Source organism: Saccopteryx leptura, chromosome 3 (genome assembly GCF_036850995.1).
Source record: "Saccopteryx leptura isolate mSacLep1 chromosome 3, mSacLep1_pri_phased_curated, whole genome shotgun sequence".
NCBI classification, from domain to species: Eukaryota; Metazoa; Chordata; class Mammalia; order Chiroptera; family Emballonuridae; genus Saccopteryx; species Saccopteryx leptura.
The window spans coordinates 212,510,296-212,537,107 of NC_089505.1; the positions used below are offsets into that span (position 1 = coordinate 212,510,296).

The 26,812-nt window shown below is 40.2% G+C and overlaps 1 protein-coding gene across 1 annotated transcript in view; it reads right to left on the reverse strand.

Annotated features, from left to right (window-relative positions):
• Nucleotides 1-5,159: 5,159 nt before the first annotated feature.
• The window catches only part of CTSS (cathepsin S), a 42,851-nt gene continuing 21,198 nt past the window's right edge, over nucleotides 5,160-26,812 (reverse strand). The window contains exons 5-8 of the mRNA XM_066377385.1: nucleotides 23,185-23,412; nucleotides 20,601-20,766; nucleotides 17,123-17,225; nucleotides 5,160-5,858 (exon numbers count right to left, since the gene is read on the reverse strand). Of these exons, the coding sequence (XP_066233482.1) occupies nucleotides 5,759-5,858; nucleotides 17,123-17,225; nucleotides 20,601-20,766; nucleotides 23,185-23,412 (597 nt within the window). The 3' untranslated portion in view covers nucleotides 5,160-5,758. The remainder of the gene's footprint in view (nucleotides 5,859-17,122; nucleotides 17,226-20,600; nucleotides 20,767-23,184; nucleotides 23,413-26,812) is intronic.

The window sequence follows — 26,812 nt, forward strand, 5'->3', positions numbered from 1 at the left end:
ATGTGTTATGAAAGAAAAGCACTAGATTCAATGAAAAACTGAAAAGTGGAAAAACTTCCAGGGCCTATTCTAGTTTTTAAAGATAAACATGTTCTGATTAATACAGGTCTCTGGTAACTCAGTATGCATATTTGAATCATTATTAAGATTCTCATTCAGGCCCTGGCCGGTTGGCTCAGTGGTAGAGCGTCGGCCTGGTGTGCGGAAGTCCCGGGTTCGATTCCCGGCCAGGACACACAGGAGAGGCGCCCATCTGCTTCTCCACCCCTCCCCCTCTCCTTCCTCTCTGTCTCTCTCTTCCCCTCCCGCAGCTGAGGCTCCATTGGAGCAAAGTTTGCCCTGGCGCTGGGGATGGCTCTGTGGCCTCTGCCCCAGGCGCTAGAGTGGCTCTGGTTGCAACAGAGCAATGCCCCGGATGGGCAGAGCATCGCCCCCTGGTGGGCAGAGCTTCGCCCCTGGTGGGTGTGCCGGGTGGATCCCTGTCAGGCGCATGCGGGAGTCTGTCTGACTGTCTCTCCCCGTTTCCAGCTTCAGAAAAATACCAAAAAAAAAAAAAAAGATTCTCATTCAGAGAAGAGTAAGAAAAGAGTAATTTTATTCAAAGAAATAGTAAGTTCCTGTCTTCATATTTTTCCTATACATTATTAATGGTAGTCTAGTGGACTTCTATTATGGAATGTTTAAATCCTCTTTATTCTTTATCTTTGTTATCCAGTTAAAATTTTTGTCAACTTTTGCTCTACGATGACTCCCAGATTTTCTGTGTATTTGTTTAAAAAAATTTTTTTTCTCACAGCTGCTAAATTTGTCCATAGTTTTATCACCTCATATATATACTTACTATGCTATCTTCTAGCTAGTATTCTTTTAATTTTATTTAAATTATCCTATATACAGATTATAGAAATAGTTTTTCCTTAAATTTCTTTTGTTTTAAACATTTTATTTTTTATTTTTTTTAAGTGAGAGGAGGAGAGATAGACAGATTCCCGCATGTGCCCTGACTGGGATCCACCCAGCAACCCCCGTATAGGACTGATGCTCAAATTACCAAGCTATACTATTAGTGCCTAAAGCTGACGCTCAGACCAAACAAGCTATCCTCAGCACCTGAGGCCAATGCTCAAACCAATCAAGCCACTGGCTGCAGGAGGGAAAGAGATGGAGAAAGGGAAGAGGGAAGGGGAGAGAAGCAGATGGTTGCTTCTCATATATGCTCTGACTGGGGATCAAACCCAGGATGTCCATACACAGAGCCAATGCTCTATCCACTGAGCCTAAACTTTCATTTAAAAAATATTTTTGTTTTTATAAGTTTGAAATTATTTATTGCTAAAATTTCCCTTTATGTTAGACAGTAAAGATCTTTGTTAAATATTTAATTCCTAAAGAATCCATGAATAGAATTCAGAGAATTTGTAATTTTTTTTTTTTTTTTTTGTGAGAGAGACAGAGAGGGACAGATAGGGACAGACAGACAGGAAGGGAGATAGATGAGAAGCATCAATTTTCCAATGCAGCACCTTAGTTGTTCATTAATTGCTTTCTCATATGTGCCTTGACCTGGGGACTACAGCGGAGCGAGTAACCCCTTGCTAGAGCCAGTGATTTTGGCCTCAAGCCAGCAACCACAGGACCATGTTTGTGATCCTAAGCTCAAACCTGTAACCCTGTGCTCAAGCTGGTAAGCCTGCGCTCAAGCTGGATGAGCCTGAGCTCAAGCCAGTGACCTCAGAGTTTCAAACCTGGGTTCTGTGCTTTCCAGGCTAATGCTCTCTATCCATTGTGTCACCGCCTGGTCAGGCAAAAATTTGTAAATTTGTAGGGGAAAATATTGCATCTTTATTTTAACTAAGCTCTAACTGAAAGTTAGCATTTCCCTTTATGTAGTCCATAAACCACAATTATACTAGCAATGCTTAGAACTGTATAACCAAAAGAAAACTCAGATATTTTTATATCACATTACAGTTTTTGCAGATATCTTCAAATATTATTTATGCTCACCACTTCAAATTTAAGATAGTTATTAACTTTTGTTATTTATAAAGAAGCATGTGTAGCACAAATTTGTATTTTAACATTTTAATAACTATTTCAGTATAATCAGCTTCCTTTGTAATCCTATGTATTTTATTTTATGCACTTAAAACATTTTGAGGTGTCCATAGGCTTCATCAGACTGACAAAGATGAAGAATCCATATTTTTGTTCCATTTACAGTGCTTAAATAATTGTGGGCAAAATAAAAACTAAAGGGTAAACAAGTAAATTCTTTATAACTATAATGTTTCTCTATACTTTTGATTATAGTCATATACTATAACCATGTGTTGTTGTTTTTTTTACAGAGACAGAGAGAATCAGAGAGAGGGATAGACAGGAATGGAGAGATGAGAGGCATCAATCGTTAGTTTTTCATTGCGCGTTGCAATACCTTAATTGTTCACTGATTGCTTTCTCATATGTGCTTTGACCGTGGGCCTTCAGCAGACTGAGCAACCCCTTGCTCGAGCCAGCAACCTTGGGCTCAAGCTGGTTTTTTTTGCTCAAACCAGATGAGCCCTCACTCAAGTTGGCGACCTCGGAGTCTCGAACCTGGGTCTTCCGCATCCCAGTCCAATGCTCTATCCACTGCGCCACCGCCTGGTCAGGCTATAACCATGTTTTTATAGTTAGCAATTCTTGGCCCTGGCCGGTTGGCTCAGTGGTAGAGCGTCGGCCTGGCGTGCAGGAGTCCTGGGTTCGATTCCCGGCCAGGGCACACAGGAGAAGCGCCCATCTGCTTCTCCACCCCTCCCCCTCTCCTTCCTCTCTGTCTGTCTCTTCCCCTCCCGCAGTCAAGGCTCCATTGGAGCAGAGTTGGCCCAGGCGCTGAGGATGGCTCTGTGGCCTCTGCCTCAGGCGCTAGAATGGCTCTGATTGCGGCAGAGCGATGCCCCAAGATGGGCAGAGCATCTCCCCCTGGTGGGCGTGCCGGGTGGATCCTGGTCGGGCGCATGCGGGAGTCTGTCTGACTGCCTCCCTGTTTCCAGCTTCGGAAAAATACAAAAAAAAAATATATATATATATACATATATATATATATATATATGTATATATATTTAGCAATTCTTGTTTATTAAAATGTACTTTATGGAGAGGGAATAAGAGATAGTGAAATTTGTTTAAGTTCAGGTTAAGATATACTAGTGACATCATCTACACACGTTTTATGTCATAGGCATGAACTTATAAAACATAAAGTTCTTGCCTGCCTGATGTTGCATAGTGGATAGAGCATTAGCTTGGAACGCTGAGGTTGCCAGTTTGAAACCCAAGGTTGCTGGCTTGAGCAAAGGGTCGCTGGCCTGGCTTGAGCCCCAGGTCATCAGTCCAACCGCTGGTCAAGGCACATATGAGAAACACTGCACAACAAAGTGAAATAACAAGTTGATGCTTATCTCTCCCTTCCTATCTCTTTCTCTCTTTAAAAAAAAAAAAAGCTAAAAAAACTAAAACGAAAAGAACCTTAAAGTTCCTGCTGCCTTTTTAGAATCCATCTACAAATCTACAACAGTTGTGAAGAAGAAGAATCTGAATTAGTGAAAAATGAGTAATGGAGCCTGACCTGTGGTGGCACAGTGGATAAAGCGGCAACCTGGAACACTGAGGTCGCCAGTTCGAAACCCTGGGCTTGCCTGGTCAAGGCACATATGGGAGTTGATGCTTCCTGCTCCTTCCCCCTTTTCTCTCTCTCTCTCTCTCTCTCTCTCTCTCCCCCTCAAAAAAATGAATAAATAAAAAATATTTTTAAAAATAAGTAATGGAATATTAAATATGAAAAGAAATGCAGTTTGGTTATTTTATTCAGGTTGATGTAATTATTTTCCCCAAAGAGGTCCTGGCCAAGTTGCTAATGACTAGGTAAAAATAATTGAATTGGTATATTAATTGTTGGTCATTAAAATAATTCTTATTGTGTGAAAACAGATTGTCTCAAGCATTTGTCTATTTTAACTTCATTCATTTAAAAATTTTATTGAATCTTGTTATGTGCAAAGATACAATCTGAGCCACATCAATATACGTAACTTAATAGTTTCTTCCACTGAAGTTGCCATAGCCCAGTGGTAGTCAACCTTTTTATACCTACCGCCCACTTTTGTATCTCTGTTAGTAGTAAAATTTTGTAACGGCCCACCGGTTTCCACAGTAATGGTGATTTATAAAGTAGGGAAGTAACTTTACTTCATAAAATTTATAAAGCAGAGTTACAGCAAGTTAAAGCATATAATAATAATTACTTACCAAGTACTTTATGTCGGATTTTTGCTAAGTTTGGTAGAATAAATCTTTATAAAACAACTTACTATAGTTAAATCTATCTTTTTATTTATATAATACTTTGGTTGCTCTGCTACTGCCCACCATGAAAGCTGGAACGCCCACTAGTGGGCGGTAGGGACCAGGTTGACTATCACTGCATAGCCCATCACCAGCATGCCACAGTTTACATTTTTAGGTGAAAGGAGGGGAGACAGTGAGGCAGATTCCCACATATGCCCAACCAGGATTTAACCAGCAACCCTGTCTGGGGATGATGTTAGAGTACATAGTTATTTTTAGCTCCTGAGGCCAGTGAGCTCCAACAGAGCTATCCTCAGCGCCCGGGCCTCTCTCAAACCAATCAAGCCTCTGGCTGCAGGAAGGGAAGAGAGAGAAAAGGGAGAGTGGGGGAGAAGCAGATGGTCATTCCTCCTGTGTGCCCTGATTGGGGATCAAACCCAGACTTCCACAGGCCAGGCCAATGCTCTCCTGCTGAGCCACCAGCCAGGGCCACAGTTAACATTTTAATGATTGATTATAATACCTAAGAATAGGAAAAGAATGGTATGTGGTAATGATACAAAGTTGAAAAGACAGATTTTTTTTAAAGGAATGTAGTCTTTTTTTTTAGATATTTTTATGCAGTTTTAGAGAAAGAAGAGAGAGAGAGAGAGAGAGAAAAGGGGGAGGAGCAGGAATCATCAACTCCCATACGTGCCTTGACTAGGCAAGCCCAGGGTTTTGAACTGGCAACCTCAGAATTTCCAGATTGATGCTTTTTCCACTGTGCCACCACAGGTAGGCAAGACATATTTTTAAAGCATATCAAGGGACATAAAAATACAAAGAGGTAAAATAAGACAATGGCAGATTTTATTAGGTTAGTTGAGTTTCATACAGTTATATCTATAGCAAAGAAAAACCTTTTTTAATCAAGTGAGAGGCAGGGAGGCAGAGAGACAGAATCCCACATTGCCCGGACCGGGATCCACCTGGCAGCCCGTCTGGAGCTGATGTTCTGCTCATCTGGGGCTGCGGCTCCATTGCTTGGCAACCGAATTATTTCAGCTCATGAGGCCAGGCCATGGAGCCATCCTCAGCCCCTGGGGCCAACTTGCTCATTTCGGCCATGGCTGCTGGAGGAGATGAGGGGATGAGGGGTAGAGAAGCAGATGGTTGCTTCTCCTGTATGCCCTTACTGGGACTGAACCCGGGACTTCCACATGCCAGGCCAATGCTCTACCACTGAGCCGAGCCAACCAGCCAGGGCTAGCAAATTTTTTCAAGATCTTCAAAGTAAAAAATAATAGACAAGCCAAACTACATATTCTGTTAGTACAGTAAATATACATTGATCATAGCACACTTATTTCTACTGGTTACAGCAGGTGAAATTAAGTGAAGAAAAAGTGTTTTATTCTTCTTGACTGTTACAAAATGAAAAGGTTCTCTAGATTTCTGGGTAAGAGGCATAACTAGCAATCCCACAATGATTTCCACTGTTTCTTGCCATACGAATATATCCTTGATCACCAAAGTAGCGGCCCCAGCTTTAAAAAAACAAATAACATAAAATTACAAATTAATACCACATTATCAAACTTTTACCTCTTAGATTGTCTTTCTCATAAAGCAACTAAAAAAAAAGCTGTAAAACAAAATTAGAACAAAATAATAAAATAATTTCCCCAGGGCTTTTAGGCACTTTTCAAAGGAAGTTTGGAAGGGTTTAGTGCTATATGTATTAAGACGTATAAAAAACAATATAAGGTCCATTCCAAAACTTTAATCCTCCTACTTTATAAATATATCTTATGCCAGTGGTTCTCAAACTTTTTGAAGTCAGGGCGCATTTAAAATCCTACAAATAATTGTAGGTGCACTATATACAAATTTCTGAGAAATATGTTATAATAATTAAGTCAAATATTAAAGAAAAATATAAAGGCCAAGCGTGCTTTTATGGTAATTAAACGAAATAAATACAGCAAAATTAAATTTATTCTGACATTAAAAAACATTTTTATGTTACATTTTTTGAGTTATGCTTTTTAGAATTTGTAAAAAAAAGGGGTTAAAAAATTTTTAAAATGACAGAAAAGTTATCTTTTTATATATATAGATACATTCTTAGTAAGATTTAGTAAATTCGGCAGGTCCCAGCATGAATGTGCTAAGTTTTTCATTCTCGTGTTTATGAGAAACATGGGCCTGATGTGTCCTAGCGATTTCTTCAGTGTTTGCGAATATATTTGAAAGGCAAACTCTCATTTCCTTGTCAATACATTGAAGAATTCCTCTCTTTTTACTCTTAATTGTGTTGAGTGCAGAAAACGCCCACCATACATATCATCTTAACTTTACACCAAACAAAGGATAGAAGAAACTTGCCTCCAGTCTTTGCCGGGAACATGGGGGGTAGTGTAAACAATCCAACACCACAGCTTAACAGCCTTTTGCAACCTAATCAGGCAATTTAGGTGGGAGGTTGGGCAGACTGTCAGCTTACAGCCAATTTTCCACACCTCTGTCCCCCAAAAATCTAAACTCCAAAAACCCTGTTGGTTTTTTGTTCCCCAACAGGCACATATTTCTCTGGAATACCATAGGGTGCACCTGGAAATCTTCTAGGGTGCACCAGTGCGCCCTGGTGCACACTTTGAGAACCATTGCCTTATGCAGAGAAAGAGTATTATTATCCTTTCCAAGGCGTCATTTCTAAATGTTTTTATATAATAGAATAATAGATTAGTCTTTCTCTATCAAACTTGAATTCCTTTAGAGAATGTCAATTAAATATTTTTGAGCAACTATAGAAAAGGCATAGGGCAGGTAATTCTAAAGCAAGCCATAAAAAGTGCACCTTTCAAACAGCTTTGACCTAGAAGTGGTGCTGAGCTCAAACTTTCTCAAAGTTAAAGCTGTCAAAAATTGAATGTGCTACCTTGAGTGGAGATTAGCTCTCTGGCACTGGAAGTGCTCTGTCAGAGGTTTGCCTAACTTGTCAGAGATGTTGGAAAGGGAATTTATGGGTCAGATAAAGGTTAGAAGGGATCAGTGGTTCTCTCACTTTTTTATTTCATGGACTTTGAGAATTTTTTTAAAAACTGAAGATTGACATAAAGTTACCAATTTTTAAATTAGTAAGTACTGACAAAAAACCCAACATACTCCTTAGTGAAAGTAGACTTGACTTGGGGTGGTGAATACACAATACAATATACAGATGATGTATTATAGGATTGTACCCCTGAAACCTATATAATTTTATTAACCCATGTCATCCTAATAAATTCAATTAAAAACATACCCCTTAATATCACCATCATTAAAAAATCACTATCATGTTGTAAAATAAAGGACATTTTAACAGCAAAAACAAAACTTAAGAGGACATAATTTCTACTTTATGGATAGTTCTTTGAGTCAAATAAATTTAGATTTATAAAAGATTCAACAAAATATTCTTTTCTTTTTTTTACTTTGCCACAGACCAGTGGGGGAAAAAAAAACAGACAAAATCCTTGTAAGAGAAATTATTTCTAAAATTCTTTATGATTCTGAGATTTTGTAATTGTTGGTATACAAATTATTATACGAAGCAGAATTCATTGAGTGCTATAACTAGAATAAAAAATGCATGAGATTGAGAAGATGCCTTTGTATTTGTATGTGGAGAGCAACAAGAAATTTTTTTGAGCCTGACCTGTGGTGGTGCAGTGGATAAAGCGTCAACCTGGAAACACTGAGGTTGCTGGTTCAAAACCCTGGCTTGCCTGGTCAAGGCACATATGGGAGGTGATGCTTCCTGCTCCTCCCCCTTCTCTCTCTCTCATTCTCTCTCTCTCTCTTTCTCTCTCTCTTTCGCCCCCCCCTCTCTAAAATGAATAAATAATTAAAAAAATTAAAAAAAAAAGAAATTTGTTTGAAATTCGTGTTGAATTGGGGAAGGGGAGTAGTGGTAAAAGAGCATAAGAAAAGTGGTTTGGGGCCAACAGCAGGCTGGGGAACCTTTAGTTTGATTCCATAGGCAAAGGGCAGCTGTTGCAAATTTTTGCTCAGGATGTAGAGAAAGGCTGTGTTTTGCATGCAGTGGAGAAATTAAGAAATGCTGGTTTATTGTAAGAAGGCATGTGGCATAATTTAAAATGGCTGTGCTTTAATAAGCCTTAAATGTCCTTTGTATTAGCCATTCACTGGAGACTTTTCAGGTTGTAGTTTTCTCTCAAGCATTTAAAATGGTTTTCTACTCTCACCTCATTTCTCTTGGCTTTATGATACTACTGTCCTGATTTTCTCTTCATTCAGTCTTAAACACTTTCATAGGCTTCTTTTTAAATTTTTTTAAAATTTTAATTTATTTATTGATTTTAAATAAACTATTCAGGGACCGGTTTAATCCCTGGTCAGGGCACACATGGTGCTTCTCTCCCTCTCCCTCTTCCCCTTCTCTCTCTCTTCCTCTCTCAAAGCCAGTGGCCCTGTTGGTTTGAGCATCGACCCCAGGCACTGAGGATAGCTCGGTTGATTTAAGCATCAGTCCCAGACAGGGGTTGCCAGGTGGATCCCGTTCAGGGTGCATACAGGAGTCTGTCTCTCTATGTCCTTTCCTCTCACAAAAAAAAAAAAAAGGTAAAAATATTTTAGATACTCTCAGTTTGAACCTAAGTTCTGATAGTGAAAGTTGAATTGAGGCTCTCATTACTAGTAGCATGAATTCAGTCAGTGAGAGCTTGGAACCCCAGGTCCATTCAGTATTTGCACAACTTATTTTTCCCAGCTTTATAAACCAAGAGCAACTGCCCAAACTTTATAGAAGATCCCAGATGTCTTTCTAAGTGCTGTTACTCTCCCTTAAGGAATTCAGCTGGTTTAAAAATCTCAAGCTAAATAAATATCTGAGGACAAATACTTGCCTTCAGAACTAGACAAGGTCAGCTCCAAATGTTCATTCCAGTCCTTACCAAGTTGTTTATTTTTATGAACTCTGCAGCCCTTTCACTCAGACTGTTTCACTTTGGGCAGGTTTCTTAACTCTTGGCATCACGAGTTCTTATTCAGTATTATAGGGATAAAATACCTATCTCATAGATTACTTTTATAATTAAATGAGAAACGTATTTAAAGTACCTGAACAGTGTCTGTATGTAGTAAATGCTCAATAAGAAGAGGCTTGTGTTATTACCTAAGTACAGGATGAGTCTGTTTGATTGGACTCAAGTAGTATCTACCTCCCTTTTTAAAAATGTAGCCTTTTTTTGGGGGGGTGACCAACAGTCCCTGTTTGCCTAGGACTGTCCTGGTTTTAAAAATAAAATTTTTGCCCTGGCCGGTTGGCTCAGCGGTAGAGCGTCGGCCTGGCGTGCGGGGGACCCGGGTTCGATTCCCGGCCAGGGCACATAGGAGAAGCGCCCATCTGCTTCTCCACCCCCACCCCCTCCTTCCTCTCTGTCTCTCTCTTCCCCTCCCGCAGCCAAGGCTCCATTGGAGCAAAGATGGCCTGGGCGCTGGGGATGGCTCCTTGGCCTCTGCCCCAGGCGCTAGAGTGGCTCTGGTTGCAGTAGAGCAACGCCCCGGAGGGGCAGAGCATTGCCCCCTGGTGGGCAGAGCGGCGCCCCTGGTGGGCGTGCCGGGTGGATCCCGGTCGGGTGCATGCGGGAGTCTGTCTGACTGTCTCTCCCCGTTTCCAGCTTCAGAAAAAATACAAAATAAATAAATAAAAAAAATTTTGCTTGACCAGGCAGTGGAGCAGTGGTTAGAGCATCGGACTGGGATGCCGAGGACCCAGGTTCGAGACCCCGAGTTTGCCAGCTTGAGCATGGGCTCATCTGGCTTGAGCAAAAAGCTCACCAGCTTGGACCCAAGGTCACTGGCTTGAGCAAGGGGTTACTCGGTCTGCTAAAGGCCCACGGTCAGGGCACATATGAGAAAGCAATCAATGAACAACTAAAGTGTCACAATGCGCAACGAAAAACTGATGATTGATGCTTCTCATCTCTCCTTTCCTGTCTCTGCCCTGTCTGTCCCTCTCTCTGACTCTCTCTGTCTCTGTAAAAAAAAAAAAAAAAAAAAAAAAAAAAAATAAATAAATAAATAAATAAAATTTTATGGCCCAGGAAACCCCTTAGACTTAGACAAAGCAGGGTGATTGATCACACTGTCTTCTTCCTGACTGCTATAGTCTACGAATTCATTAGACATTCCTTCTAAAATATATGCCAGTTTCCTTTGTAAAATTTGAAGTCCTGAACTTCTTAGGCTGTGCTAGGCACTATTCTAAGCATTAGAATTATGGAGGTTAACAAGATAGAGTCTTTTTAAAGCCTACGATCTATTGGGAAACATACAAAGCAAAGATAAATCATATGATATAAGTATTATAAAGACAAATAAAGCAGGGTAAGGGGACAGGATACAATCTTGGGAGTCAGGGACACAATTAAGACAGAATAGTCAGGGAATTATTCTTTGGGGAAATATCTGAGCAAAGACCTAAGTAAAGTGAAAGAGCAAGTGATGAAAAGATCTGGGCAAAGAGCTGGGAAAAATTTGGTGTGTCTGAGAAATAGCTACAAGGCTAGGGTACCTAGCATTGAGTGAGAGAGGGGAAGTCATTGGAAAGACAAGCTAATGATTGTCATGTTTTTGAATCAATGTATGAATGGAAATGCAAAAAAGAACAAGAGACTATTCCATTACCTTTAAGAAATTTATATTCTAGTGAATAGCTATTTATAGAAATAGCTGTAACACAAAGTACAATATATTAACTACTATAATAGAATTTATAAAGCATTGCTAAAGTTTAGAAGTTAGATAAAAAATTCTAAGTAAATGAATAGGATGTAAAGTAGATAGCATTTGAGGTAGGTTTTGAAGACTGAATAGGAATTTTAAAGAGTTTTTTTAATTTAAAAAGTAGGCCTGACCAGGCGGTGGTGCAGTGGATAGAGCGTCGGACTGGGATGCGGAGGACCCGGGTTCGAGACCCCGAGGTCGCCAGCTTGAGCGTGGGCTCATCTGGTTTGAGCAAAAGCTCACCAGCTTGGACCCAAGGTCTCTGGCTCAAGCAGGGGATTACTCAGTCTGCTGAAGGCACACCGTCAAGGCACATAGGAGAAAGCAATCAATGAACAACTGAGGTATCACAATGAAAAACTGATGATGGATGCTTCTCATCTTTCTCAGTTCCTGTCTGTCTATACCTCTCTCTGACCCTCTCTCTGTCTCTGTAAAAAATAAATAAATAAATAAATAAATAAATAAATAAATAAAAAGTAGTAAGTGCTTGTTAAAGACAATTGTGGGAATAAAGGTAAATAGACAAAGATAACTATTATTAACATTTGGTATAATTACCTCTGGTCCTTTAGAATAACATATATCAGGAAAATGGAGCATACTGTTTTTAACTTAATACTTATGCTGTATATAAATTTTGTATTTTTATGGGGTTTTTTTGTTTGTTTTTTACAGAGACAGAGTGAGTCAGAGAGAGGGGATAGATAGGGACAGACAGACAGGAATGGAGAGAGATAAGAAGCATCAATCATTAGTTTTTCATTGCACGTTGCAACACCTTAGTTGTTCATTGATTGCTTTCTCATATGTGCCTTGACCGCGGGCCTTCAGCAGACCGAGTAACCCCTTGCTGGAGCCAGCGACCTTGGGTTCAAACTGGTGGGCTTTTGCTCAAACCAGATGAGCCCTCGCTCAAGCTGGCCACCTCGGGGTCTTGAACCTAGGTCCTCTGTATCCTAGTCCGACGCTCTATCCACTGCGCCACCGCCTGGTCAGGCATTTTTATGTATTTTTACATTTAAGCATTATCCAGATATTTTATTAGTCTATTAATAATAGCTTGAATAAAGATAATGTCTAATACATGGTTGTAATTACTTAATAGTTTAATATTATCCCTTGGTTAGGCATTTTTGGTTGCTTACTAGATTTTTTTTTTTTAGTAAGAGATAGACAGGGACAGACAGACAGGAAAGGAGAGAGATGAGAAACATCAACTCATAGTTGCAGCACCTTAGTTGTTTATTGATGCTTTCTCATATGTGCTTTGACTGGGGAACTCCAACTGAGCCAGTGACCTTGGGCTCAAGCCAGCGACCATGTGGTCATGTCTGTGATTCCTACGCTCAAGCCAGCGATCCCACACTCAAGCTGGATGAGCCCGCGCTCAAGCTGGCAACCGCAGGGTTTTGAACCCTGGATCCCCAGAATCCCAGGCTGATACTCTATCCACTGCGCACTGCCCGGTCAGGCTTATTAGTTTTCACAATTAAAAAAGAATAATACTACAATTTACATAAATTGGGTATGAAGTTTTTCCCATATTTAGAATTATTTTTATCACTTAGAGTCCAAGAAATGGAAGTAATTGGACAATGAATATGAACATTTAAAAAGTTCTTGATTTAGCCTAACCAGGTGGTGGCACAGTGGATAAGAGCATTGTTGAGTAAAAGTATGTGCATGTGTATATATAGTGAGTGGCAGTAGGGTGGACAGGTGGGGAATTTGGATTTCTCAAGCAGAGCTGTCAAATTGGATGCTGGACATGAAAATCTGCTGCCTAGTATAAAGGCCCTTTTTAGAGATTATGGACTGGGTATATGTACATTATGACAATAGTTGAAACTCAAGGAGCAGATGAGTTTGCTCTAATATAGCTACAGCTAGATCATGAGGTACAGGTGGAAGAAAATAATACAAGAAATGAGACTAAAGCAGTGGTCTCCAACCTTTTTTGGGCCACAGACCTGTTTAATGTCAGAAAATATTTTCACGGACCGGCCTTTAGGGTGGGACGGATAAATGTATCACGTGACCGAGACAAGCTTCAAGAGTGAGTCTTAGATGGATGTAACAGAGGGAATCTGGTCATTTTTAAAAAATAAAACATCATTCAGACTTAAATATAAATAAAACGGAAATAATGTAAGTTATTTATTCTTTCTCTGCGGACTGGTACCAAATGGCCCACGGACCACTACCGGTCCGTGGCCCGGGGGTTGGGGACCACTGGACTAAAGCTTATATAGCAAAATGAGTCAGGATAGTGCTGTGTCATAGATGCCATAGAAATAAATGCAGCAGAGAGTTGTTAAAGCAGAGAAATCTTTCACATTTCTGTGCCATAATATTTCTGGGTCCCTGGACAACTATATGTCCCTGGGTCCTCAAACATGAGCAATTCCACTTATCTGAACACTCAATGAAAATAATGCCATCACTGTGGAGGCAGTTAGGCAGCTCTTCTTCTGTGGTCCCATAGTCATTGAGAAATATGTCATTATATAATAGCATGATGTGTTATATTTTGTTCTTTGAAAATATATCTAATTTCCCATTAGACGATGAGCTCCTTCAGGAAAGAATGATTTCTTGTTAATTTTTTTTTCTCTTTTTTAATGAGAGGAGGGGAGGCAGAGACTCCCACAGGCACCCCAACCGGGATCCATCTGGCAAGCCCACTAGGGGGCGATGCTCTGCCCATCTGGAGCCCTTGCTCCATTGCAACTAGAGCCATTATTTTAGTGCCTGAGGCAGAGGCCATGGAGCCATCCTCAGTGTCCAGGGCCAACTCACTCCAATTGAGTTAAGGCTGCAGGAGGGAAGGAGGAGAGAGAGATAGAGAGAGAGGAGAGGGGGAGGGGTGGAGAAGCAGATGGGTGCTTCTCCTGTGTGCCCTGGCTGGGAATTGAATCCAGGCCATTCACATGCCAGACCGACAGTCCACCACTGAGCTAACTGGCCAGGGTCTCTTAATAATTTTTGTATCTCCATAGCCTAGATAATGCTCATGTTATAAATGCCTAATAAATGCTTATTGAATAAATAAGTGCTGAAAAGAGGTTTTAGATTTAAACACTAAAAGAAATAGATAATCTTCAAGAAGAGCAGTTTCAATAGAGAAGGAAATTTAGAATACCTACTGTAAAGAGTCAACAAGAGCCCTGGCTGGTTGGCTCAGCGGTAGAGCGTCGGCCTGGTGTGCGGGGGACCCAGGTTCGATTCCTGGCCAGGGCACATAGGAGAAGCGCCCATTTGCTTCTCCACCCCCCCCTCCTTCCTCTCTGTCTCTCTCTTCCCCTCCCGCAGCCAAGGCTGCGCTGGGGATGGCTCCTTGGCCTCTGCCCCCGGCGCTAGAGTGGCTCTGGTCGCAGCAGAGCGTCGCCCCTGGTGGGTGTGCCGGGTGGATCCCGGTCCGGCACATGCGGGAGTCTGTCTGACTGTCTCTCCCCGTTTCCAGCTTCAGAAAAATACAAAAAACAAAACAAAACAAAAAAGAGTCAACAAGAGAAAAGTGAAAATATTGCTTCATTTCAAAGAGCTATCATTGGTCTAGACCAGGGGTCTCAAACTCACGGCCCGCGGGCCGCATGCGGCCCACCGAACAATTTTGTGCGGCCTGCAGACTAATCCACGAAGTTCAAAATATTTTGGATAAAATTAAGTAAGCCTAGGGGCCTACTTGTATTTTTCATTTCTCTAGCATCCTAGCTAGATATTAGCTTAGTTAACAGCAGTTGTGATGCGAACTACAGTTTCTGGTCGTTTTGTGACACTGAGTAAACTGCATGTACGATTGTGCTTGTTGTACTGATTTTTTTTTGTTTTCAACTGCAGTGAGAAAAGGGTTGCGTAACAGTTGCCTTTTGTAGACCTAGTGCGGCCCGCCAAATGGCTGTGATCTTGCTCTGCGGCCCACATGCTGAGTTGAGTTTGAGACCCCTGGTCTAGACATAAGCTGACAAGTACTGTGAATGGGTTACAAGTGAACTAAGGTATTGGTCCCTTCATCAATTTTCCCAGTGGGCCATACAAATACTACATCTTCTCTGTGTGAGATGAGGTGAAAAAGGTAGGGAAGCACTTTTTGTTTATGATTTGTAAAATATTTACTTCCAGTAAAGAATTGAGTGGTGCTATGGGTTGAATGTGGAAGCACTTTTTGTTTATGATTTGTAAAATATTTACTTCCAGTAAAGAATTGAGTGGTGCTATGGGTTGAATGTGTCCCCCCCAAAATTTATATGTTGTAATCCTAACCACCAGTACCTTAGAATGTACCCTTATTTGGAAATAGTGTCATTGCAGATGTAATTCATTAAGTTAAAATGAGGTCATTAGCATGAATCTTAATCCAATATGACTGATGAATCTTATAAAAAGGGTAAATTGGACAGAGACAGATATGTGCACAATGAGGAAATGAAGGCAGAGACCAGGTTGATGCTTACTCAGCTAAGAAAAGCCAGGGATGACCAGCAAACCTTCAGAAGCTAGAGGAAAGGCACTGAAAATGTCCTTTCTCACAACCCTCAGAAGGAACGTACTCTGCCAACACCTTGATTTCTGACTTCTAGCTTCTAGAAAGGGAGACAATAATTTTTGTTGTTTAAGCTGCTGTGTTATGGGAGCCCTGGAAAACTAACACAAGGAGAAACTTCAAACATGTTTAAGTCCCAACTCTTCATACCTCTCCTTCTCCCCTGTAGAAGCTACATTTCTTTTGTTTGTGGATTATATAGGTGTCAAAACATAATCTTTATTCCCTAGGCACATACAGAACATTGGAGTGATAGGTATACATATAATTTAATTAGAGTGTATAAAATACTCCAGGATGTACAAGACATTTTGGGAGCATAGAAAACGGACATTTAACCCAGCCCAAGTATTTAGGGAGAATTTTCTGGTATAGATAAGGCCTGAGCTGGTTTTGAAGGAAAAGGAGAAATAAACCAAGTGAGGAGAAAGAATGTTCCAAGCAGTGAGAACAGCATAACTAAGATGTGAAAATATTAAAGATAAAATTACATGGATGGGAACTATAACTGTATATACTGGTAGGAAAATATAACTAGAGTGAGAAGTATGAGACAGTGTCAGGAGTTGAGGCTGGCAAGGCAGGTAGGGACCACAGCATAGACAATTGTTTTCTCTACCAGGGAACATTATTTTATACTGAAGGGTACTAAGCAGAAAAGTTATAAGCCCTGAATCATATTTTAGACAAACCAGTTTGGAAGCAGTATGAAGGATGAATTAGAGATTTAAAGGAGACCAGTGAGAAGGCTACAGGAATAGTCAGGGAAGAGATCTCTGAACTGGAACAATAATAGAAGAAATGGAGAGGGAACAGAAGCAACAACAGATATGAGATAAAATTTATTTGACTTGTTGCTTGATTGGATCTGGAGGGGTACAAGACGTACCCATGGTATCTAAACTGTGTTGTATGGTGTGGCCATTTAGTAAGATGGGAAGTTCTGGGGGAGGACAGTATGGTGGAGAGGGTACTGGATTCCTTGGACTTACTGAGTTTGCAGAAACAAAGATATACAGAAGTGGATATGTCCAGATAAATAAGTCTAAAGTTCAGGGAAGAGGTCAAAGCTAGAGCTAGAGATTTGAAAGAATGTAGTATATAGCTAAAATCCTAAGAAAGGAAGGATGGTACCAAGAAAAATGTAGAATAAGAAGAGTAGTGCACAAAGCATGGAGCCCTGAAGGAAAGACCAACATTGGCAAGCTAAACAAAGGAGTAGGTATTCATAAAGAACATCAACAAGGAATGATCAGAGAAGTATTATAGAAGATCAATCATGAAAACAAACTGCTGAAGGCACAATAGGAAGTGAAGAAATGGGAGCACTGAGTAATTTAGAATGTCACTTTGTAAGGTGATATCTTTATCAATATCATGATCATGATTGTAATCACAAGAAAGCATTTGTTGAGGCTCCCTCTAATTCCTGATTTTATTTGAATATACATCAAATTACAAATATATTACCTGTTTTTCACAAGCCAGTAGTCTTTCCCATTAAGGTTACCATAACCAATCACCAATACAGCATGATTCACTTTCAGAGTACAGTCTGGGTCATAGTAGACACCTGAGAATAAAATATGGGTGGCAAAACAGAGTGAGTGGTATGCGACAATGAAAGACATTTGAAAATACTATGACTTTTTTTTTTTTTTTTTTACAGAGACAGAGAGTCAGAGAGAGGGATAAACAGGGACAGACAGACAGGAACGGAGAGATGAGAAGCATCAATCATTAGTTTTTCGTTGTGCATTGCGACACCTTAGTTGTTCATTGATTGCTTTCTCATATGTGCCCTGACTGTGGGGCTACAGCAGACCGAGTAACCCCTTGCTCAAGCCAGCGACCTTGGGTCCAAGCTGGTGAGCTTTTGCTCAAACCAGATGAGCCCGCGCTCAAGCTGGCAACCTTGGGGTCTTGAACCTGAGTCCTTCCGCATCCCAGTCTGATGCTCTATCTACTGCGCCACCACCTGATCAGGCAAAAATGCTATGACTTTTATTACACTGCCTTGCACATATGCCTAGGTTAATTAAAATTTTAGAAATATATACTCTAGTGTTTAAACAATTTAGATTTCATAATTCTTTGCCATCAATGCTGTATTTGTCAGTTTTCTTTCTAAGTTTGGCATCAATCCAATCTAGTTCCCTCAGACATTTTCTTTGATAAACTACCACCCTGTTCTAATTATTTTTTAACTCATACACAGTTACTGTGTTTCTTCTTAAATTGTTTGTATTCCTAAATTGTTTCTTCCATACATTTTTAATTTCTACTAGCTCTAATGATTTTTAAGGTGAGGTTTAGAAAACAATATTGTCATCTCCTTCATCTAATACAATGCTGTCCCACTAGTGCAGTGGTTCTCAAACTTTTTGAAGTCGGGGCACATTTAAAATCTTACAATAAGGGGGAGGGGGAGGGGCACAAAGAAAACTAGATAGAAGGTGACGGAGGACAATCTGACTTTGGGTGAGGGGTATGCAACATAATTGAATGACAAGATAACCTGGACATGTTTTCTTTGAATATATGTACCCTGATTTATTGATGTCACCCCATTAAAATTAATAAAAATGTATTTATAAAAAAATAATAAAAATAAAATCTTACAATAATTGTAGGTGCACTATATACAAATTTCTGAGAAATATGTTATAATAATTAAGTCAAATATTAAAGAAAAAAATATAAAGTTCAAGTGTGCTTTTATGGTAATTAAACAAAATGAATATAGCAAAATTAAATTTATTCTGACAGTAAAAAACATATGTTACATTTTTTGATTTATGCTTTTTAGAATTTGTAAAAAAAGAGGGGTTAAAAAATAAAAAAACGACAAAAAAGTTATCTTTTTATATATATAGATACATTCTTAGTAAGATTTAGTAAATTCGGCAGGTCCTGGCGTGAATGTGTTAAGTTTTTTCACTTCTGTGTTTATGAGAAACATGAGCCTGATGTGTCCTAGTGATTTCTTCAATGTTTGGGCATATATTTAAAAGGTAAACTCTTATTTCCTCATCAATACATTGAAGAATTCCTTTCTTTTTACTCTTAATTGTGTTGAGGGTAGAAAATCCTAATTCACATAAATAGGATGTTGAAAATTGTAGTAAAATGTTCAAAGCTTTATTTAGAAATTGCCACATATTCTTCTTTTATAGAAATCCAAAAGGCTTCAAGAGACAATTCCTTACGTTTAATCATCAATCCAGGGCCCTGGCTGGTTGGCTCAGTGGTAGAGCGTTGGCCTGGCGTGCAGGAGTCCCGGTTCGATTCCCGGCCAGGGCACACAGGAGAAGCGCCCATCTGCTTCTCCACCCCTCCCCCTCTCCTTCCTCTGTCTCTCTCTTCCCCTCCCGCAGCCAAGGCTCCATTGGAGCAAAGATGGCCCTGGCGCTGGGGATGGCTCCTTGGCCTCTGCCCCAGGCGCTAGAGTGGCTCTGGTCGTGGCAGAGCGACGCCCCGGAGGGGCAGAGCATCGCCCCCTGGTGGGCAGAGCGTCGCCCCCTGGTGGGCATGCCGGGTGGATCCCGGTCAGGCGCATGCGGGAGTCTGTCTGACTGTCTCTCCCCGTTTCTAGCTTCGGAAAAATACAAAAAAAAAAATAATAATAATGATAATCATCAATCCAAAACCCCCACCATACATATCATTTTAACTTTACACCAAACAAAGGATAGAAGAAACTTGCCTCCAGTCTTTCCCGGGAACATGGGGGGTAGTGTAAACAATCTAGCACTTAAGCTTAACAGCCTTTTGCAACCTAATCAGGCAAGTGAGGTGGAGGGTTGGGCAGACTGTCAACTTACAGCCAATTCCCCACACCTCCATCCCCCAAAAATCTAAACTCTAAAAACCCTGTTGGTATTTGGTCCCCAACAGGCACATATTTCTCTGGAGTACCATAGGGCACACACTTTGAGAACCACTGCACAAGTGAGTGTGCCCCTTGCACACGGCCTTGTTGCACTTATGGTGTGCTGCACTGTGGCTGCAGTGGCTAGGAGCACGGGATCTGGAGTCAAGTAACACAGTTTCTTATCCCAGCTGACCACGTTCAGACTGTGTGACTTCAGACAAGTTAACCTGTCTAAGACTTAGTGTTTTCATCTATAAAATAGGGTTATTGTGAGGATGAAATGAGATAGTGCACGGAAAGAATTCATCCTTGTTCTTGGCATGTGTTAGTAAATTTTGGTATTACTTGCCTGATTTAGAACTGGATATAAAATGGATCTATGAAATGGGATTCTGTTTATCCTAATGAAAGCGTTCACAGGTGGAGTGACGGGGAAGGATAGTATAAGGTCTACCTACCAGAAAGTTCTGTTCGTTTTTGGAATAAAACAAAATACAAATTTTTCTTACCATTAATAAACTTTATTAAATAATATAATTGCCATTATTATTAATGATTTCTTGCCAGCATGAGGGCAATTTGTATATCCCATTTTTGAAAAATGTTTTATCTTTTTATGCGAAAAATTGAACCAGTGCTTGTTTGGTATCTTCTTCATTTTTGAATTTTTTGCCCTTCAAAGAATTTTGTAAGGACAAAATCAAGTGATAGTCGGAGGGTGCTAAGTCCGGGGAATATGGCGGATGCGACAGACATGCTTCTGTAGCATTTCTTCCTTGTTGAAATTTATAAAAATTACCGTGGCGTAAATGAACTTTATCAGTAGCCATGAGTACACTATTGCTTCATCACACATAAGACTAAAGTGAATCAACTTTGTTTTAGTTAATTTGCTATGTCAGTATGTATACATTAAGTGATAAAAATAGAGAGGCACACATGTGCCAAATAAACATGTGCTTACGTATCAAAAGTTGTTGTGATAGAAACGGACAGAACTTTCTGGTAGACCTTATATTTTCTTATAGTGGAAGGGCAGCATATAACAAGAGGCTAACAGAGCTGAGTTTTTACCACTTTTGTAGAGGAAGAAAGAAGGATGGCTCGCATCTACAGCAACAGACACAGGTCCTTTAAGGGCCACAGCTTCTTTCAAGGCATCTTCACGGCCATAAGGAAGCTCAGTGTACTTGGAACATGTGGCAGCTCGGTGTTTTGAGTCATATTGGCACTTTCCATCCTGCAAAAAAAAAAAAAAAAAAAAAAAGTATAAATCAGATAATGAAGTATACTACAAAAAAGAAGACGTATACTTCAGCCTCCTTTATAAATCAAAATCCTAAGTTTGGATTTCAAATGTATTTTCTTTCCTTATTTAGCCTTTTCAAATGTCTAAGGGGCCTTCCTGTTTTGTTTTGTTTTTTAAAAGCCGCATGTGGCTCGGAAGCCATGGTTTGCCAACCACTGGCTTAAGGCTTAGTGTTTTTTTTTTAATTTAATTTAATTTAATTATTTATTTATTTATTCATTTTTTAGAGAGGAGAGGGAGAGACAGAGAGAGAGAAGGGGGGGAGGAGCTGGAAGCACCAACTCCTGTATGTGCCTTGACCAGGCAAGCCCAGGGTTTCGAACTGGTGACCTCAGCATTTCCAGGTCGACGCTTTATCCACTGCGCCACCACAGGTCAAGCGCCTTCCTGTTTTTAAAGAAAGAAAAATCAAATCTTCCAAATCTTAACGGCTCCATGTTTCTTCAATAGCAGAAGAACTACTCTATTTTTAAATTGTGGACATCTTCATACATGCCAAAGTTGCCAGGATAATGTCCCTCAGACTTTGAGGGGTGTACTACATAAAGATCATAAACTCTAGACTAGAGCTTTAAAATCTCTCTGGTTATTGAATGCCTGCAAGATGATCTGCAGTTTAAACAATGGTTTATAAAGATTATGTAATATGGAAAACGCTTAAAGTATATTTCATGTCGAAGAGAGGAAGTCACAATTCTTGTTTGTTGTTTATACAATTATGCCTTTAAAATGTTAAATAAGGGCCCTGGCCGGTTGGCTCAGTGGTAAAGCGTCGGCCTGGCGTGCAGAAGTCCCAGGTTCGATTCCCGGCCAGGGCACACAGGAGAAGCGCCCATCAGCTTCTCCACCCCTCCCCCTCTCCTTCCTCTCTGTCTCTCTCTTCCCCTCCCGCAGCCGAGGCTCCACTGGAGCAAAGATGACCCGGGCGCTGGGGATGGCTCCTTGGCCTCTACCCCAGGCGCTAGAGTGGCTCTGGTCGCAACAGAGTGACGCCCCGGAGGGGCAGAGCGTCGCCCCCTGGTGGGCATGCTGGGTGGATCCCGGTCGGGCGCATGTGGGAGTCTGTCTGATGTCTCTCCCCGTTTCCGGCTTCAGAAAAATACAGGAAAAATATAAATAAATAAAATAAAATAATGTTAAATAAGAAAAAGAATGGCCCTGGCCAGTTTGCTCAGTGGAGAGAGTGTTTGGCTTGTTATGTAGATGTCCTGGGTTTGATTCCTAGTCAGGGCACACATGAATAGTGACCATCTGCTTCTCTTCCCCTTCCTCTCCCCTTCTCTCTCTCTTTTCCCCCCCTCTTGCAACTAGTGGTTCAACTGGTTTGAATGTCAGCCTCGGGTACTGAGGATAGCTTAGTTGATTTGAGCATCGGCCTCAGATAGGGGTTGCCAGGTGGATCCTGGTCCGTGCACATTTGAGAGTTCGTCTCACTATCTCCCATTGTCCCTCTTCTCACTTAAAAAAAAAAAGAAAAAGAACTTGAAAGAAATAAACCAAAATAATAGTGGATAAAGTAGGAGGTTTTTGTTTGTTTGTTTGTTTTTTTATAGAGGCAGAGAGAGGAACAGATAGGGACAGACAGACAGGAACGAAGAGAGATGAGAAGCATCAATCATTAGTTTTTCGTTGTGACAACTTAGTTGTTCATTGATTGCCTTCTCATATGTGCCTTGACCGTGGGCCTTCAGCAGACCGAGTAACCCCTTGCTTGAGCCAGCGACCTTGGGTCTAAGCTGGTGAGCTTTTGCTCCAACCAGATGAGCCCGTTCTCAAGCCAGCGACCTTGGGTGTCTCGAAACTGGGTCTTCCATGTCCCAGTCCGACGCTCTATCCACTGCGCCACTGCCTGGTCTCAGGCCTTGTGGTTTTTTGTTTTGTTTTTTTATAGAAAGTAGGAGGTTTTTGAGTGATTTTTCTTATCTTTCCTCAATTTTCTGTAACATGGCTATATTACTTATATTATTTAATAAAATCTATAATGAACTTGCAAGGAGGAAGAGACCATTACTTAGCTTTTCAGTGGGTAGAAGAATGTTGTAGTTGATGCTCTGAGAAAAAGAGTGAGCATAGGAGGCTAGAAGGCAAAAAGTGTAAATAGAAGGCAGATATATAGAAAGGATTTTAAGAAAGCTTTGCTGAAAATCCATTTTTAAGCATGAATTATATTTGCACTGATAAATTAAGAAATCTGCTTAAGAAAGAGAAATCTTGAGAATTTAGAATTGCTGATCAAGGTTCTCACACACACAACACTTTCTCAAGCATTTGGCTTGGCAGTGAGTTTAGTACAGTCCGTCAAGGGATATAAGATCATGGGGCAGCACAAAATGTTTGCTTGTAACACACCATGGCTTTGTAGGGATAGGAAGCATCTGAATCAATGCCGTTGTTGTCAATGATATATTGGTAAGCTGATGTCATGAATCCGCCATTGCAGCCTTTATTGCTATATTTTTCAGTTGAGCAATCCACCAGGTTCTGTGCACTCAGAGATACCAGCTTTCCGGTCTTCAGCTTCAGCTGTGCTTCCAGGGACCCCACAGCACTGAAAGCCCAACAAGAACCACAGGAACCCTAAAACAAAGACAGAGTCACAAAGGCAATCACAGAAAGTCAGTAAGGATGACTTCATAACACAAACTATTAATAGGTAACACCCAACAGGTCAGCCCTGTCAGTACTTACTGGAAGAGCTTCCTCACTACAATTTCCTCTTCTCTTAGGTGAGCAATTTTCTATCAGCTACAAGGATTTTTAAAACATGCAGTATCTGACTATTTAGTCAGGGACACTGACCTCTTCTCCTTTAAATTGCCAAATTAAAAATAAAATGACAACAGCCAACATCACAATAGCTGTTCGGTGTGAATGAATCAAAATTATACCTATTTTTTTTTTTTGTCAGATTGGCAAAAAATGTATTTTTTTGGTGTGCCACAGCATTTTAGTAATTAGTTCATGTGTTGAATTAAGCTTCTGAATCAATGCCATTGTTGTCAATGAGATGAAAAAGGTTGAAAATTGCTATCTTAGACAATGAGAATGAAGACTAAATGCTTGTTTATTTTATGGACAAGATTCAGTGTTGATAAAGATTTGCATTTCTCTGATGATTAGTGATGTTGAACATTTTTTCATATGCTTATTGGCCATCTGTATGTCCTCTTTGGAGAAGTGTCTATTCAGTTCTTTTGCCCATTTTTTGATTGGATTGTTTACCTTCCTGGTGTTGAGTTTTACAAGTTCTTTATAAATTTTGGTTATTAACTCCTTATCAGACATATTGTTGAATATGTTCTTCCATTGTGTGGGTTGTCTTTATATTTTCTTAATAGTGTCTATTGCTGTGCAAAAGCTTTTTAGTTTGAAACAGTCCCATTTGTTCATCCTGTTCTTTATTTCACTTGCCTGTGCAGATAAATTGGCAAAAATATTGCTACAAGAGATATCGAAGAGTTTACTGCCTATGTTTTCTTCCAAGATGTTTATGGTTTCACGACTTATATTTAAGTCTTTTATCCATCTGAGTTTATTTTTGTGAATGGTGTAAGTTGGTGGTCTAGTTTCATTTTTTTGCATGTACCTGTCCAGTTTTCCCAACACCATTTATTAAAGAGACTGTCTTTACTCCATTGTATGTTCTGTGTGTGTGTGTGTGTGACAGTGATAGAGAGACAGAGAGATGAGAAGCATCAATTCTTTGTTGTGGTTCCTTAGTCTCCTTAGTTGTTCATTGATTGCTTTCTCATATGTGCCTTGATCCGGGGGACTACAGCAGAGCGAGTGATCCTTTGCTCAAGCCAGCGACCTTGAGCTTCAGGCCAGCGACCTTGGGCTCAAGCCAGTGACCATGGGGTCATGTCTGTGCTCCCACATTCAAGTCAGCGACCCCACGCTCAAGCTGGTGAGCCCACACTCAAGCCAGCAATCTCAGGGTTTCGAACCTGGGTCCTCCTCATCCCAATCCGACGCTCTGTCCACTGCACCACCACCACCTAGTCAGGCTCCATTGTACCTGATATTAGTTATATATGGAATCTAATGAACAAAGTGAACTGAGGAACGGAATAGAGGCAGAGGCAGGATCACAGAGAGCAGAGGGAAAGCTTTCAAAGGGAAGGGGAACAGGGGATGGGATGAGAGAAGGAGAAGAGATTAGTGAAAGTATATATACATAACACAGAGATAAAGATAACAGGACAGCAAATCCCAAAGGGAAAGGGGGAGGGAGTTAGGGGGAGGAGGGCAAAGGGTATATAAATAGGGACACGGGGTTAGGGGGTAAGGGTGTTATTATATTCAGTAGGACACCTGAATCCATGTAAACACAATAAATTAAAATTAATTTAAATAAAGAGTTGCAGATGGCTGAGCTCACAGCATAATTGCCATGTTCAAATACATTAAGAAACAGCACTTATTAAGCATGTACTAAACCCCAGTTATCTTCACCCATAAGTAAAGGAGAGAGATGCCAACAGTAACATGATTTTGAGAGGAGCTGGGGTGACTCCCTTGACCTGAAATACCCTTCATCCTGCCCAGTGAAACCTGAAACATAAAGTTAAAATTTCTTTTAGCTTCAGATTTTGTAAATCAAAAGATATTTTACAAACAGAAAACCACAAGCTGCTTTACTTAGAAAAGTGCAAAGGATGCAGGGCCTTATCATAATTGCTCTCAGTCTCATTCTCTTCTCAGCCCACCCTGCTCTCGGCCCAAAGGAGGCAAATTGAATTTGCTTTTGCTTAAAGCAAAATCACTTATTAAAATGAAAACACATAGGGAAAGAAGCTCATTAAATCATCTATAGTCAAATCTTCCCAAACTGTTCTTTTAGAGACACTTCAGTAAGAAACCCAAAACTAGCTGAAATAAAAATAGCTAGGTGGGAAAAAAGATTAGCAGTTCCATTCAATTCTTAATTTTTATGTTCTTTGGTCACAAACTGAGGCAGGTGCTTAGAATACTCTGATCCTTCCCTACCTAGATAGACCTCTAAGGTGTTACATGTGTTTTATTTAACACTAACTTAGAATTTTTGTATCTTATTACTTTTTTACAAGCAAACTAAAGGAAGTATAAAAAGATAGAGACAAATTTTTAAAGCCCATATTTCTTTTATTTATTTTTTACAAATAATAATTTCAATTTATTATATCATTGCATTGTCAGATATTATAGTAGGTGTTGGCAGGCATATGTATCTTTTTGTTTTAATTTTGTTTAGAAAATTAAATTTAAAGGGGTGACATAGGTCAATAAGAGTACATAGGTTCCAGGCAAACATTTCTATGACATTTGAACTGTTCCATCACCTTATATTTGTCTCTCTTTACTCCTTTTCTCCTACCCCTCGCCCATATCCTCCTCCCCCTGGTAACCACTTCACTTTTATCTATGTCAATAAGTCTCAGTTTTATATCCCACTATGTTTGAAACCATATAGTTCTTAGCTTTTTCTGATTTACTTATTTCATTCAGCATAATGTTCTCAAAGTCCATTCATGTTGTTGTCAGTGGCAATATGCAAGCCTAGTCATGAATTAATTTGGTACAATTTATAAACCACTACAAGCTCTAGTTCCTTCCTCTCTTTCAAACCTGAATTTCATAAGTGAGATGGAGAGAGAAACTTCCTGTTATTCTCTCATACGATACTGTTTCTCAAGCAGCTGGCTTGGTGGAGGGTCCAGTGCAGTTGATAGCTTGAGCACTGAAAGTCTGCCTTTTCCTATTTGCTCAGTTCACAGATTTTGTATAATGTGGCTCTAATCACTGGTGTTCTAAGCAGAGGTGAGAATACAAATAAAGTAAGATATGGAGTTTTTGCCCTCAAGGAACTTACAACTGAGTTGAAAAGACAGAATAACAAAAATACTTAGAAAGTAACATATGGGAGATTCACTGCCAAATTTTGTAGCTAGACTAAGTATTTAAAAAGGAGAGAACACTTCTTGGGGTACAGGGGCCT